This window comes from Symphodus melops (assembly GCF_947650265.1).
Source record: "Symphodus melops genome assembly, chromosome: 1".
In the NCBI taxonomy this organism is placed as follows: Eukaryota; Metazoa; Chordata; class Actinopteri; order Labriformes; family Labridae; genus Symphodus; species Symphodus melops.
The window spans coordinates 10,516,082-10,533,363 of NC_136691.1; the positions used below are offsets into that span (position 1 = coordinate 10,516,082).

A 17,282-nucleotide genomic window follows, 5' to 3' on the forward strand; every position below is an offset into this window, starting at 1 on the left:
GGTAGCACAGACACATAGTACTAACACATTAAGGAAAACTAAAAACAAAATGCTATATATGTATATATGTGTATCTATGTATGAATGCAAATAGATATTAAAACGATGCATAAATAAAAACCCAACCACTGTACAATTCAGTTGGTAGGTAAATGGAATAAAACTTCAAAAATGACTCAATTAAGCTTACCGGTATTTATATGATGGTTGAATGAAGTTTCAGGCTTCTTTACACAAAGTGCACATTTTATCCACAAAATCTGTTTATGGTTGGACTTGAATATCAGCAGCTTCCCCTGATCTGCTGTCCACAATCCAAACATCCGAAGCTGCTATAACACTCACACTTCCAAGTGAACTGCAATCAGAGGAGTTGAATGCATACCAACAACTCTTGAAATTCAGCCCAAGACATCTTTTTTTTTTCTTCCCCCTCAGATTGGAGATGGTCAAATGAATTCTCGATAAAATGTTTGCAGGAAAAGGCTTAACACAGACAGTAATGTTGCATTTTTACATGCCGCGCACAGCAGGAAACCTCCAATTTGAGAGAGAACAAGTTTTCCAAAATCACTTTAGTTAATCCGTTCTCAGTCCCGTCTAATGTCTTCTCTCTGGGCTGATATACTCTGCTGGAGTGGAGGTCCAAAGTTGAAATAACTTATGCAACTTACCAAAAGCCACACCAAGTGGTCAGACTGGCGAGCAAAGGGCTTACACTGAAGTGCTCAGCTTTACAGCTGCATGTGTGTGTGTGTGTGTGTGTGTGTGTGGGGGGGGGGTGTTGTCAGAACAGATGAGAATCCAGTGTGGCCACAGCTGGATGTGGAGGAACGTGGGCTGAATATGTGTCACGTCTGCCTCAGAGCTGGCGGAGAGGACTTGTTAAAATCATAACATAAGCAGACATTCAGAAACTGGCAACCAACTCGGAGTAATCTACTGGTGGGATCAAAGCATTTAATGTCATGTAATGCACATGATTTGGGTCAGATGGCTGTGAGGCTTTTTGCTTTAACTGCAGCATGTGTACATTTTAAACCTCAAACATGGGGAGGCTTCCATTTTTAAGGACGATTCACATAAATGTTTTGGGGGGGAAAAAAATGTGTCAGGAAAAAGAGTTTACAAAAAAAGTAAAACTGAGTCATGTAATTTCAAAATGGTCATTTACTTTATCTCACAAATACTGAAATTTTTCTTTCAACAAAACTCCCACATCTGGTTCTCCAGATCAGGGTCATGAAGTGTAAGTTACTGACAACATAAATCACTGTGTACAGTTGATGCACTGGGACATTACTACATCTGGCTGCAGTGTTCAATTCATGTTGCATCATTTCTGGGAGAGCCTACAGAAATGTTTTCACAAAAATTTCTGAGATAAGAGCATACAGTAAGACACAGCTGAGCAGAGCTCCACCGAAAACGTTTTACTGCAACTGTTGACCCACAGATTTTTACAACTTAAACAAGCTTTCCAAATTAAAGTCCTTTTCTTTGTGTAAACGGCATCTAACAATCTACTGGACAGCTTCATGCCGACGTCGTTAATACACGGCTCATGGTGGTGAGGTCAGGATTTCTGTGTGAAACAATAACGGAAGAGCTTGCAGTCGAACACTGAACATAAAGTTGATCATAATGTAGCTGAGTAGTGGAACAAAGCGTGTGATAAGAGAAGAAACAAAAACGATCTCAATGAGGCTGCCAGTAAAAGAGAAGCCAGTTTATCCCTTATCTTAGTTTCACTGGTCAGTCAAGTAATCGCCAACACATGGCGTCACTCTGCAGGAGAGCAGCACTGCTTTGCCAGCTGTTAATGTGGAAACTCACATGCAGACAGGGAAACATTACCATCGTTCATCTCCATTGAAAAAAAAAAGAAAGAAAGAAAGAAAAGAAAAAGGAAATATAAAGCTGATTTAGCGCGCTGCAAAAAGATCATATCCCAGTACCTTTGTGTGTTTTTCTGGAATACCTCAAGAATAACAGGGAGTCAGTGTGATCAAAAAGCAAACAGATGGAGGAATAAAGTCAGTGAACCTGAACGAGGCAGACAGGAAAAAAAGAACAGAGGGAGAAATGATTAAAGAGAAAAAAATCGGGAGGGTGATTTTCAGTAAAGAAAAACACATGAGGAAGGATATTGTGCGGAGGAAGCTGCAGTGACACATTACTTTCCACACCGAAGACAGAGATGGAGTTTAACTTCTTTGTCCCGAGAAGTCTGGGAGAAAAGTCCTGAAGTCACAATGAGGTGATGAAAGTCCCACCAGCACACTTACCTTTCAGACAGAACATGGCTCTTCAGTTATCCCTCCATTTATCCATAAGAAACAAACACGAGCACCGTCCTCTGTTTCTTTCTTTTCTCCGTTTCCTGACTTCCCACCTTCTTTCTTTCCTCTCCTTTCTTCTTCTCTCTCTCTCTCTCTCTCTCTCTCTCTCTACACCACTCGGTCCAAGCGTTCACACATGGACACACAGATCCCGACACACACACTCCTCTCTCCTGCTGCCATCTCTCTCCCTGTCTGTCTCTCCCCTCTCCCCACACATGCACTCACGCTCTGAGTGGCAGCTACCCAACTTCTACACCGCAGGAAAATGCCCCCCCCCCCTCACTCCCCCCAAGCTAACTCTGCTTCCCCTCTCTCTCTCCCTGTATCTCCACCAGGCTGACAACACCCCCTCATCTTTACACTCCATCCAGGTTGAAACTTACAGAGTCAAGACTCGATCCAAAACTGAAGTTTGAGATGCTGTAAGTAGAAGGTAGGTCATTAGGTATACTAAAATTAGACAGAAGAAAATAGTCTCGACAAAAAGTAATGTGTCAAAATTAAATACAAAATGTAAAATACAAGATTACAAAGTTAAATATATCAACCAAAAAAATGGAGGTATAAGGGGACCGTGATCGGACTAAAGATGTAAATGACTAATGACGTTCTTTCTGGGGTTAGCCTTGATAACACAAAATGACACCCACAAACCGAGTGTGAGCCCCGTGGAGGATTGTGATCGTAGAGAATCTGAGCAGTCAGCAGTTCAGAGTGAGGCCGGGGGCCCCGGCTTGAGGCCGAACCATTGTTCCCTGATCAAATATAATCGCTTTAATCCCTCCAATCGACTGTTTGCTATCAGAAGCAGCTACAAGCTCGGTGCATCCCACACAGATGGGAAACAGAACCAAGTCGACAAAAGGTAATTTGTAAATGAAAAAGAAGATTTTGCTTCTATCTTGTGAAACTTTCAGGGGTAACAACAGTGAAACTGATTAGTGTCCATTAGCTAAACTTAGAACACAGTGAATATGTCTGGGCTTTAAAGACGGAGATAAAAGAAGCACAGGACAAAAGTTACATAAAACCTCACAGCTTAAGAAAAAGACAGGATGATGGAAAATACAGTTTTCCAAAGTCTTCCTTCTTCAAACCCTGACAGAAGAGGAAACACTCAGAAGATGAAGCAATCAGAAATCAATACACAATTAGCTCAACAGCACAAGTGTCCAGTGACTGTGGGATTCCAAAATCTAACAATGTGACAATACAGGGTGCGCCAACATCAGGTTTGTTTTACTGGACAACAAGGCTGGACACAAAAAGTCATTGATTTCCAATGACGCTCTGTAATGGCTTCCTCTTACACTACAAAAAACAGCTGCTTACAGAGTTGGTGGAGTTTAAAGGTAAAAGCCGCACAAGTCTCAATAAGTGAGTTGCAATGCAAGACTATTAAAAGCCGTGTTCAGAGCGGTTGTGGAGAGATATTGACGCCCCTGTGACGTCTCGCCTTCACTTTGAATGTCACAGAGGTAGAAAGGGGGAGCAGGTAATCCCCCCTCTCTACTCATCATGTTTACACAAACCAAAACACAACATGAACTCACAGACTAGAACCTCAATGTTACGCTGTTGTGGATTCTCATCCTCCCACCCAAAAGTCCAAAATAGGGTCATATTTATGTAAAAGTTATCTAACAGAAGTAAAGGTATACAGTCCAAGTGTGTGTGTGTGTGTGTGTGTGTGTGTGTGTGTGTGTGTGTGTGTGTGTGTGTGTGTGTGTGTGTGTTATGAACACGATAATCCCACCCCAGTGCTGCTGGCAGGCTGACACGTCTGCCTCAACCAGATGTCACCAATTACTGGCTGATTAGTGTGTGTGTGTGTGTGTGTGTGTGTGTGTGTGTGTGTGTGTGTGTGCGTGTGTGTGTGTGCGTGCGTGCACGTTTGTGTATGAGAGAGAGAGAGAGAGAGAGAGAGAGAGAGAAACTTGGAGCGCCGCTATGAGAGGGATAAAATCTAAATGCAACAAAAACACAGCCCTGAAATAAATAAAATACACACAAAAATGTGCAAATAGCCCCACCCAACCAGGCAATAAAACCAGACTTATCAAACTTGCACCTTAATTGGACGCTGAGTTGGCCACAGTACCTTAAACTAAAACCTTCCCAATAAAAAGTATCTAAAAAAAGACAAAAAAACAACCTTGAGGTAAACCAATGAACTGCTCTCGGAAAAATAGTTAAAAGCACGAAGGTGGAAGTTCTCCCCATTTTAACCAACCAATATTAAAAGCAATGAACTTGACTTATTTAATTTTCAACCTTTTCTTTTTTTTCCTCCGATGACCACGTCATATTAAAGGGAGCATCTACTTCCTGATTCTCACATTAACAGATTCCTTTTGGTTTCGTCTTGTGCGAGAGCTTTGTTGAGTTGGAGAAGTGAGTTTATTGATGATGGTTAAACGCAGCAAAGCGGGATGGATGGAAACAGATAGTCACAGATAAATGAACTGTGTCAACCACAGAGTGTGTGACTTAGAAGTCACATTTTTAGTCAGGTAAAAAATCTTCTGCTGGAAGAAAAATAAAGCTTCTGCTGCTTGTGCTAAAATGGATGAACTCTGATCATTTAATCATGATTCCATGTTATTAAACTGTATGTTTATGAGATGCACTGATTGTGTACTTTTCATCACTTCTATATAAATCTTCACGTCTGTTCTTTTAGCTATGAAATCGGATGTGTATAGATTGTTACTTGCTTCTGCTCTTGAGTTGTTGCTTGGAAATGTCATACAAACTGTGTGTTGCTGATCTTTCCCACAGACGGTGTAAGACTCCCACACTGCCAACATTTCCTCGAACGTTTGACCATGAAAACAAATTCAAGTTTGTTCAGCCTAAAAGCCTTTCTTTTAGAGTCAGCACTGAGGTCTTCTAGTTCGCCAGCATTCAATAGATGCAACACAACAGATACACATCAGCCACTGACATCAGTGGTCTGATTATTTGCTGATTAGCCGATATCTGTGACCAGGACACGTATCAGCCAATACTGATGTTAAACCATCGGTGCATTCCTTACGTCAGTCAAAAGTTTCAAAGGTCAAGAGTGTGTCAAACAAACAAACAAAGACACTTTTTGTTGACTTATTCATTCATCTGAAAATATCTATATAACATTTTTTTAGGGAGGGATTGTGTTCTTGTTTTTTTTTATTTTGAATTGATTTTTTGGAATGTCATTGGAAATGTGTCTATTTCTATTTGTCTGTCTTTGTGGTTACAGACGTCTTCAGGTTAAGTGGTATTCTCATTTTGCAGCTGCAGGTTACAAACACTGCCCTCAGAGGCATTTCAACTAACCACTAGTGTCAACGTCCAAAACACAGCTTTTGTTCGAAAAGAGAGAGACACTCTTGGAGAGCGCTGAATCATTCCTACAGCCTCGTATTAGACAACATATTATCTAAAGCAGTGTTCTGCACAGTGCAACACAAACACAACATGTTGTTACTGTCAGCTGTGGGCTCTGCGTCAGGGCGAGATAAAACTGAATAACGCACGCAGACCAGATCTAAGATTGTTGTAGGAAAAAACGTATCACAGTGAGACACACAATGACAAAGAACCTGAAGTGTAAAACATGTCCTCTCAAGTAAATCACATACTAACATCATGATAGCAAAAAGAAGACACAGAGGGACAAAGACGAGTTGGATTCAAATAGATCATCTCCTTACACATGAAGGCATCATCACAGGTCATATATGTTCAGTATGTGTAGAGACAGATTAGAAAGCCTCATCTCCGGATTGGTAAAACATGAGTGTAAACTATAAACCTAAAGACCTCCATGTGCTCACAATGTAAAGTCCCATCTATCACCTACAACTACAGGCAGGCATGAATGCATCTCATAACACAAAGGTAATAGGATACATACAACATGGTAGAAAACAGTCAGAAAATCAGAGATTTGTTTTTTTTTTTTGTTTTTTATACAAGATAATGAGATTTGATGCAGGCTTAAGTTCAACTATGATGTTTGGCAGGCTCTGTAGGATTTTTGGTATACAGTAAATCCGATCTGGGATCAGCTCATACAGTCATATAAAAGATGTGATGTGGGTCAAAGAGGTAGATGTGACTTACCTGAAAATCGTCAGATCATTGTCAGCACATGGGAGAAAAAGAAAGAGAAAAACAGTTAGAAACAGTTTCATCTTTCATCTTTTGTTGTGCGTTCATGTTGTGTGTAAATTTAGATTAATCTGTAAAATGTGTGTGCGTGTGTGTGTGTGTGTGTGTGTGTGTGTGTGCGTGTGTGCATGCGTATACGCTCTGGGCTGTGAGCCACATCAGCAGATTTCCCAGTTTGTCCTCTAATGAGCATTTGCTGGTTTATACATCTCATCTCCCCCCTGCGGCGAATTGTCATCTGCTAATCTGGGTTTACACATGGACAGCAGAATGATGACCAGTGTGTATCAAGGAGTGTACACAAGGAATAAGTGCATGCAAGGAAGCGTCCAAACTCACAGCATGTGAACGTCCCAACAAAAAGACAGGAAGGAAAGACTTTTCACTTTTCTCAGGTTTATTCAAACTTCACCGTGCACCTCATGTAGACCAAAATGACATAACAGCAAATTTCGCGGCTCGCTCAATAACGGCTTTTATTTTTAGATTTGGCTTCTAAAACACTGGTTTGCTGAGTTATGGCAAATATATAGGTCAACACTTTTCCCCCCCAAAATGTGTAGATTAAGGTCAAAAACATAAAACCACTGTGATACACTGGCACACACTTTCTGCCAAATATTAAGATCCCTCAATCTTCCTATTCGCATGTTAACACGGTGCACGCTGATGAGCCAAGAACGAACATCTCAATGGCTTACATCAGAGTCACGGAGTTCATTTGGAGTGTGGACCGTCTCTGTATCAGAATACAAATCATATCAAAAAGACGAGCCAGCAATTCTGCCCCAAGCCCAACTGTAAGGTCTTAGTTCACTGTGACAACCACGATGTGTGCACGTAGATTGGTTAAGACACAGTGATCAACAGGTTTAATGGAGGGGATTGATCAGGTCAGTCTGTGTCGATGACGAATAGAGGAAGGAAGAGAGGAAGGAAAAGAGGCGTTCATCCGAAAGGCTAACAGATAAATCATTTCTTTTTGTCATGACTTCAGACACAAAAGATCAAGCTAGTTTTTGAAAGAACGAAACTAAAACACTTCACAAAAGAAAAAGCATTTCTTTATTCTTTAGCGAGTAGCTTGCCAGTTTCAGCTTGTGGAACACCTTAGTTACATGTCCCGCGTAAGAAGATGGAGTTATGAAACTTATTTTTCCTGAAATCAATCACAACTCAGTATTTTTAAACCTCAGTTCATTTCAACTTACTCCCGTCTTCACGGGCACAGCCAATCAGAGCTTGTCTAACAGACGGGTCTCTAACACGTGATTGGTTTATAGTAGTCGCAATAGGATGGCTAAACCAACCCCACCAGGAAACACTCACTTGGCAGCCGTTGCCTTAGCAACTGAGGCAAACACCCAACTAGTCAAGCTGGAAGCTGCTCTAAAATTGCAGGTTTTGGAGCCACAGGCCCTCATTTAAGGGCTATATTTAAACACATGCATGGCGTGCGGCTGCCCATGTGTCTTGTAATGGGTCCTGGCAGGCGTGTGGAAACATATCCAGATGTTATAAATACTTCAGGTTCAAACCGAAGACGCTTCCTCTGTGTGGTGTGCACATATACAGTGAGTGTATGATTGTGTCTGAGCTATGGAGGGAATAGTTTTATATTGCCCTGTCTATGACTCTGGACTGGAATTAGCTATAAAAAGATACAGACTGTGTGCGTGACAGAGAAAGGAATAAAAAATGGTGAAAAGTGGGTGAAAAAGCCTTGTTGTTGTTGTTGTTGCTTATTTTATTTATTCACCCTCCGGTGTGTTCTCATGATCTCAAAAACTTGCTGTCAGCTAATATGACTAAATCAATAAACACCCAACTTTACTTCCTGTAAGAATAAACATGTTCATGGTTAACTAAAATATACTGACATCCACTCATTTAAATCTGATGTATGACGCCATACCTCACACATAATCAATGATCATCATTGTCAACAACAATCAAGAAGATGTGCCATTCAGTCACATTGGATAGAAAAGCTTCGCCAAAGACACAACATCAATGAAAGCACCTCCTGATTAAGATGTGGCATATTACATATTTGCCTATAAATCGTATGGAATCCTCCATGAACATACATGGAGGTTAAAGAAATGCAATATTGTTTCTTTGTAATTTTGATCTATCCTGATGCATTTAATGGAGCAAATATTCCCAGTCACATAATCATCAGTCATTCTGTGCCTATATTAGTTGAATCATTATGATGGTTGTATTTTAAGCATATTTAAAGATATCTTCTACATCACGTTTTAAAATAACTTAGATTAGATGAGATGACTTTATTGTCCACCGTGGTGGAAATCTGTCTTTGGCTTCTCCGAAACACAAAAAACACACAGGACAAATTAAAACACTCCACAAAGTACAACAACACCCAATAAAAAAATAGTTGTGCAAACAGGCGACAAAAATAAATAAATAAATAAAATAAAATAAAAATAATACAAAAATAAAACCGCTTTTAAAAAAAATCACGCAATTACGCTCATCCTGGTCTACAGAAATGTTACACAAACGGATGTGATTTTGTTCAATATCTAAAGACAATGACAGCATTTCTAAAATGGTGAGCACTGCGTCTAACCTTTGACTTGAAGAAAAATGTGAGGACTGTCAGACATCCGAGCGATGTGCAGCTCTGAGCTGTTTTCGGAAGAGGGCAGGTTCAGAGGTGACAGAGTGATTGAGAAGGATAGAGACATAAATGACAACTACAGACACAAGCTCTGCATTCCAGAGAAGCCGCAAAATGGACAGTGAGGTAGAACCACATGTCGTTCAGAAACACTTAAAGATGCATGTCAAAATGTGTTTCAGTCATTTCTTAAATATAAACACCCACAACATACCATGCTTGAAACTGTCAGTATTACATGGTGAATATGGGATCGAAAAGGTCTTTGGCATTACTAGACCCATGTGTTAAATGTGATGAAGCCTATTTTTGGTTTCTTACAAACTTTATTAATAATTGCAGACAAAAATACTTCTGGACCCTTCAACCCATGTGAGAAACCTATACTGTCGGTTGTTTGGCTCAGTAGCTAGTTTGAGTTTCTACTCATTAGCCCACATTACCAACATTTGTGGAGTCAGAAAGCTCAAAATCAGTGGCATCCATTTTCATTGCACTTCTGTCAATAAGAAAAAGTCTTCAGAAGCTGAAAGCTCCCTAACAATATCTGAGTATTGATCCTTTTGATAAGTCCACTGAGAGTGAATGATGATTTGTGTTAAACAGACTCTTGCCGTCCCTTGCTGCTAACAGCCAAACAGACCTGCATCTGGTCAGGGTCAGCATTACTGAAGATTAGCGTGTGGCTACAGTAAGCAGCAGCCGAGTCTTTTCCATTTCAGGTGAAGGTTCGACTACAGTTTCAACCATTGTCCCCAGAGTCCTATTGACATCACTGACCAGCTACACGCACACACACACACACACACACAAAACCAATGACATGTTCAATAAATGATGAGGCTCATCTCGTAACACAACACTCCTGATGTAAAGAGAGCAGTATAAATGGGATTTCCTACCTCAGCCAAGATGACGTCCAAACATGAAAGTCGAATGAAAGAAACGGTTGGTCTGACTGAGAAATGTCAGACCCCCCCACACTCCCCTCCCTCCCTTTTCCTGACACCAAACCATTTAGCGGACATCGCCACCAGCCTGTGGCATCACCAAGCCTGTGACATCACTAACTTCCGGCCTGATGCATCTGTGTTTACCTATCGCACACACAAAGTGCTATTTGACCGTCTTAGTGTCCACTGATTCTGGACAACTCGCGCTCACTCTCTATAGCAGCCAGGAAGTGCCAGGGACGTGGAGTCGGAGAACAAGGGGCCATAAAAAGACAGTGACCCACTTCTTGCGTTGCTTGTGCATGTAAACAAGTCATTCACTGGTTTCCTGACGGAGTGTGAGAACAAACATCCATTCTAGAGCATGGTGACAAGTTGGGATGCAGCCAAACTTAACATAGCACATGTAGTTTAATGGTCATTTCCCCAAATGACAGCCAAAATGAAGAGCATTAACAGATACACCATATGTTTCATACATGAGCAAACCTTCTACAAAGGTTGCAAAATATTTGGATTAAAACTGCAAGTGTACAGGAAACCTCTCCACTTTTCATCCATATGCTGTCCAGACTTTCTCCTGCTTGAACACAGTAGGAAATATTCTGGAAAATTCTTCTGAAGCAGGCATGGATAATGTCAGTGTATTCTACTCAGATTGCCATTTTTTCTTGGCTTTTTTTTATGTCATGTGTTGCCTCCCCAAACACACACACACACACACGGAAAAATTCATGCTGTGAGGGACATGTGTGAATAAGAAAGTCTGGAAGATTTCAGGTGCAAGCTGTTTTAAATTTTCGAGAAAAAAAAATGTTCAGGAAGAAAACGGTAGAAGAGCTTGAAATGTGCCTTTCATGCACTTTTTTTTTGTCTGCTCACTCTCACCTATTTTGTGTTGAGGCTTGTACACCCAGTCGTCATCATCACCCTTGTCTCCTTCTGCGGTATGAAGGTGAGTGTGCGAGTACGCGTGACGATGGTGGACGGTGTGGAGCTCACTTTGACTGTGGAAGATTCGACCGTTCTGCCGTGAGAGGTTGGACATGCTCAGCCAGCTGAGAGCTCGGGAAAGACCCGCAGGTTTCTCCTTACGAAAGGAAGCGGACCTCCGGTCTCCCCTCATCCTTATTCAGGGGGAGTAGAGTCCAACACGCGAAGATGTCTGATTGAAACGTCTTTAAACCCAGATTTTGGAACTATAATGATCAGATGTGGATCCTTAGGTTGGATGGAAGATACAAACCTTCTGTTGAGATGATCAGATTCCAAACATCTGAAGGAAGAATCCAACTCCAGCTGCATACGCGTTAAAACACAGATTACTATTCGGAATCAGAATTCAGAAGTTCTTGCCAAAGCCCAGTTTTCTTTTTCATTGGAGGAGGCGTCCTCTCCAGGTAAGAGTCATGAAGTGAAAGTCTGCAACAAACCTCGTTCTCCCTCAGTTATCTCTGTGTCAGAATCCAGACTTGAAAAACGTTTGTTCCATTCTTTTCCTTTGGGTTTAAAGACTCTGGGCATGATTCCCAAACCAAAGAGAGTTAATTATGCAATCAAGCAATCGGCTGTGGCAAACACTCAACTGCTGGCTGGGATGTTCCTTGGTGAGGCATTACAGAGGTTTCCACATCTTAATTAGATACTTTTGAATGACAGTAAGTCATCGGCTGTTGTTTACGGCCATGCATGCCCTTGAGTGCCGTTACCTCCAGTTGTTAGCACACACCAGCTGACACACACTGTCTTAGCGCCAAGCCAGAGCAGCAGGCTCCAGCTTCACTGGGTCTATTCCCAGCCTGATGAAGTTACATGCATACTCAAACACACTCACATGTGGAATCCTCCCGCCAGAAGTTCCAAATGGAGATCCTCTATTATGTTTGTGTGAGTGCAGGAATGCCAAGGGGGAGAAAGAAGACGCCGCTTCTCGGGGCTCCCAAAGAATTTCACCAGACTTCTTGTCAATACCTTTGTTTTGTTTTTTTCTTTTCCCCTCAGGGTTCTATTTTACACCTTCACAGGTGTTTCATCGTCGTCACTGGTGCATGATGAAAAAGTGCACAAAGAACGCTGATGTAGAATAACTCCTGTCTCTTCATTCAGCTCAGTTGATTTGCATGCAGCAAAAAAAAAAAACATCCAGAAGGCGAGCCCACACCTGCTCAACACGTGACGGCACAGACAGGCTGATCAGAAATATACGTGCCGGCGAGGGTTTCCTGGACTCCTCCGGCGTGCAAGTGTATGTGTAAGATTTGACTTTGTGTGTTGTGAGTTCAGAGTTAGGATTACACCCAACCCTAGAAGCCACGGTGCTGTAATATGAGTAAGCCCGTCCCTTCTTCTTTCCCTCCCTCGTTCATTCCCTCTGTTTTTCTGTGATCTTCGCTCTCTGCCCCTCCCCTGACAACCGCTCCTCCCTCTCTTCCTCACACCTTTTTTTTCAACAACTCCTTCTCTTTACTTAACCTTATTGTACTTGTCATCAAAAAAAATAAAAAAACACAGAGAGACTTTTAGGGACAAGCAGTCCAAATTACACAAATCACCATTATTTTAACATAAAGTGTCATTTTCAACAGAACAAATAAATGAGGGGACTGGAAAGCACTACATTCGGCGACTTTTTGAAGCACTTAGCTGTGAGTTTAAATGTATGTTAAGACACTCTGAAACACAGCTGAAATTCTGCCTGAGGTGCTTTAAGCAACGGGTTTAACCACAAATGTAAATGTCACAAATGTCTCACTTGAAAAAGAGTTACTTTTTATTTCTTCTTCTGTTGTTTTTTTTATAGCTGTGTGCACTTTAAAGGTTTTGTTGTACAATTGTATAATCACAATAAAGACATTTTATTTTATTCTAAAGTACCTGAAGTCAACACTGAACAAGACTCAGCAACATGCTGATTAAAAACACAAACGAGGGTGTTTGAGAAAACTGTGCAGCTGTAACATGGGTATGTATGTGTAAAGTGTGACGAATCACACGTACAGTATTTAGCTGCATAGCATGTATGGATGGGACATGTTAAAAAAGGCCAGAGAGGCCCGCAGGGACAAAAACAAAGTCTTTATGAGGTGAGGCAAGAATGTTTGGGAGGCGGAGGTTTTTTACCCACCCATGTGTAACCGCAGAGGGAGTGTGCGACCACCAAGGTGTGTCAATGAGCCAGTGCTGTGTGCTCGTGTGTGTGTGTGTGTGTGTGTGTGTGTGCATGCATTAAGCACAAGTGGAACAGTAAACCCTAATCAGTCCCTTTCACTCTCGTTTCCAGTCGTACAATCTTAATTAGACCTAAAAACAGAAACGTAGAGGAAGTAGCTTCCGTCTAGATGCTAATTTGAAGCCATAACTCCTTGTTGTGGATCCATTACACCGCTGAAAGCTGATCCCAGATGTGTGGAGGGGGTGTGGTGTAAACCTAGACAAGGACCCCAACCTCATTTTCTTTTTCCCTTTAGAGATGAAATCTACCACCTCAGCACTGCGTTTATAAAACTGCCTGCTTCGCTGACACACATGAACAAACGCACGAAAACACACACGCGTGCATGTATTTTTAAGACCTCTGATGACACATAATGGCAGTCCTTCAATTATTAATCTAAATGACTCTACTGTGCAGCGGTAAGGGGATCAGATCACAAGGTATTAAAACATTTAATGAGTGATACAATAACTGGCTTTGATGACAACAATTGTTAACCTCCTGCAGTTCTAACCATCAAGAGGATAAAGAAGAGACACTGAGGGCAAAAAGATGGAGAAACGGCCAGGAGCAGTTGAGTCTATTGATTTCCTCTTTTCAGAAGGAAAAGCTGTTTTACTGCCATAACTCCCAAAGGGAATCGAAAGGTCAAAGTTCATCATAAGAGGTCAGCATCCTGGCTTAACCTCCACCTCTTTTCCATTTCTTAAATCTCCTCGTTTTGATTCCCCTCAAAGCTGCACTCAGACACGAGACAGCAGTTACAATAATCAATGTCTGAATCGATCTCTGAGGTGGACGTGTACAGTAAGAGCTTACGGTCTGCCTACTTCTAATCAGAATTAAAAGATAAGCTTTTCATGTTAACATTTTCTCTACTTTTTAATTATAAGACCATGAACTAGTTTATGTTCTGTAACGTATCATTCGGTACATCCAGCTTATATATCCACCACACTGATGTAAATACAGAGGGAATCGCATCAACCTACTTTAAAAACATGGATTTCTGTTGGAGCTGTTTGCACTCGGACACCTGAAAATGAGTTTAGCAGTAAGAGTCTTGTCGAGTCTTGTTTATGAAGATGAGCTGTTCTGTGGTAAAAGAGACATTAACTGGATATCTGAATTAGACAATAACATTGAGAAACTATGAGGACATATTGAAAGGAACTACAGTTAGAATATAGGGCCAACTTTAACCCTGCATTTTAGTTTTTGTGACGTCAGATTTAAGCTGCATATTAAATCCCTTAAAGTATCCATTGGGACCGCCGTAGAAGTGTCATCTTTAAACGTTGTTGAACAGTAAACCACTCTGGATCAAATGCAGTCACACAGTAATTGAAGTAAAACACATCTAAACAGACCTCGAAGATTCCATCTGCAAAAGCGTCTTTTCAGTTGGGGGCAACACATGTAGCCAAGGAACAAAGGGTGTGACTGACAACAATAACAAGACATTAGAACACAAAACATTAGATTTTATCATTAGAGGCACGAGGCAATGATACGGACCCTGAAGGAGCTGCTGTTTAAACAGGCTGTACAGGCCACGATATTCCTCTCACACATGATAAGACAGGAGACAAAGGAGGGGGACCAGACAATGATGGACTAAACTCAACACTTCAGTCATAATTAAAGCTAAATTATATGAAATCAACAGTTTGGATACAGTGGTTGAAACTGTGCTTTAAACCGCTGATTCTGAAGATAAAACTCATGACTCTAAAAAAAACAAAATCCTGTAATTAAATCAAAATTACGGAGGACTTACTAAGCCAGCCAAAAGATATATCATACTAAATAAACATTTACAACAAAGATGAAAAGAATACATTTCACTCATGCACTGTACACACACACACACACACACACACACACATAAACACTCACTCACACACCCAACACGCTGTCACTGATGGGTGAAACAGACAGGATGTCAGGGTAGTGACATTAGAGCAGTCCAGTTGCCAAGTAACCCAATCAGACTAGAAAGACAAGCGACGAATGAGTACTAACATGACACTGTCACAGAAAGGTAAATAAATAGATAAACTCCAGAGTGAAGATGTGAAAGCAGCGGTCAGTGCATCCAAAAGTCCACAGTTGCCCCTTTATAAAAGCAAACACACACACCAAAGTGTTGGCTGAGTGTGTCTGCCAAATAAGTACTGTCTCGGAGTGTGTGTGTGTGTGTGTGTGTGTGTGTGTGTGTGTGTGTGTGTGTGTGTGTGTGTGTGTGTGTGGTAACACAATCACAGAGCTAGCTAAACACAGGGGTTCTGCTACACCGCAGAGGAAGGCTTTTATTACCAGACAGCGCCCCATATTTACTGAGGCAGTTAGAAAGATGCCGGTGTTTGTTTGTGTTTTTGTCTACATCATGCCATAAGCCACAACTGTTGGTGATTTTCTTTTTGAGAGCGGATTCCCAAAATTAATATTGGCGCAATCAAAAATAGATCTGTGTGAATCACAGTTGGATTGATGTTGAGAAATAAAGGAGCTGAAGTTACGTTATAAGGTATGGTCAAAGGAAAATGTTTAGGCCTGAATAAAAACAGTTAAGTAGGTTACACCTCCTGGGAGGTAATGTAAGTCAACCTGTATGTGTGTGTGTGTGTGTGTGTGTGTGTGTGTGTGTGTGTGTGTGTGTGTGTGTGTGTGTGTGTACACAGTAAGAGCTATATTAGGTTCCTTCAGTAGGTGTTGGAATCTTCCCTGAAGGGCAAAGAGGCCTCTGCTTCTTACTTCGACATCGTCTTGTGAGATACATTATTGTGCCTCAGAGAAGCGTGTGATATTATATACACACGTTCATCTGCTTCAAATCAGAGTTTACCACTATTGTATTATATATGGTTAACGTCAGTGAGATTCACTGACACACTTTGTCTTTCTATAATGTCGTACCATGGTACTCATGGTAAGGCATACATTGTATAGCAGGTATCAGCAAACTCCCTCTTCTTTTTTATTATTAAAACAATAGGGTATGACAGAGAACATTTCCAACAGTAGTAAGAGACATTTGTATGGAAGATGAGAAACATACTGAAAGTAAATGCTTGTTAACCAACTGATCATTAAGGAGCTGTATTTTTAAGACGGCTGACAGTAGTATGGAGTGAGCGGGAAGAGTTCCAATTATATCCTCAATGAAGGAGGGAATGACTTCACTCCAGCAGTGTGAAGGGAAGAGCACTGGCCTGTTTTTGTCATCAAAGTGAGCGGAAGATTGGAACGTTGGCTGTGAGAAAGAAAACCTATAACATCATGTGCAATCATGTGGAAAAACATAAAACGTTTGTCTTCTGTGCTTACACATTTTTCACTTCAATAAATAAGAGTCTCTGATCATCTGGGTAAGTTCAACCAAACCCGTCAGCACTGCAGTGGTGAGCTCACAGTGTGCAGACTGGTGCACAACAGGAAATGGGAAAAAAAAGATCCACAACTGACAGTAGTGCAGTGAGTTTTAATAAAAAACAAAAGGCTAAAACAGTTTTCCCTTTTGCCCGAACTAAAAGTGTCACACAGGAAGAGATGAGACGCTGTATCATATACTCAGACTGCCCTCTTGGTGTCTGCTCCGTATCCTTTTCTTATCTTAACTGTTAGGAGAAGCTCATTATCTACTGTCACCTCATGACTACTGTTTGACCTGAATGCTGACCTCTGAGTGCTGACCTCTAGTTGAACCTGAGAGTTTACCCTTCACCTCTGCTGGCAGCATGCCTGACACAATCGTTTATCTCGCGCTTAATCTCGTCCCCTGACACTGAAGTGTATACCCTGTGTGTTTCTAACGCTCCCTCCTAATCTCATCGACACGTTTAGCTCCTTAATGCAGGTGGTAATATGGGACAGAAACATACGAGGCATAAACAACTATTTAAAGCTCATTTTACAAACGTTTTAATTTAAAACACAGCATGAGGTCTGTTTTTTTCCTT

At 41.2% G+C, this 17,282-nt stretch overlaps 1 protein-coding gene across 5 annotated transcripts in view; it reads right to left on the reverse strand.

Annotated features, from left to right (window-relative positions):
• nhsl1b (NHS-like 1b) overlaps nt 1–17,282 on the reverse strand; it is a 96,080-nt gene that overhangs the window by 46,296 nt on the left and 32,502 nt on the right. Inside the window, exon 1 of one of the 5 annotated variants that reach the window (XM_079354653.1) lies at nt 10,056–10,133. The exons of 3 other annotated variants lie outside the window; for them this stretch is intronic. Coding sequence is in view for 1 of the 2 variants with exons in the window: in XM_079354652.1 (XP_079210778.1) it covers nt 2,289–2,304 (16 nt within the window). In the remaining variant the exon portion in view is untranslated. Of the gene's footprint in view, nt 1–2,288; nt 2,539–10,055; nt 10,134–17,282 lie in introns of those variants that run through there. One more of the 5 variants, XM_079354652.1, reaches the window with a different exon arrangement.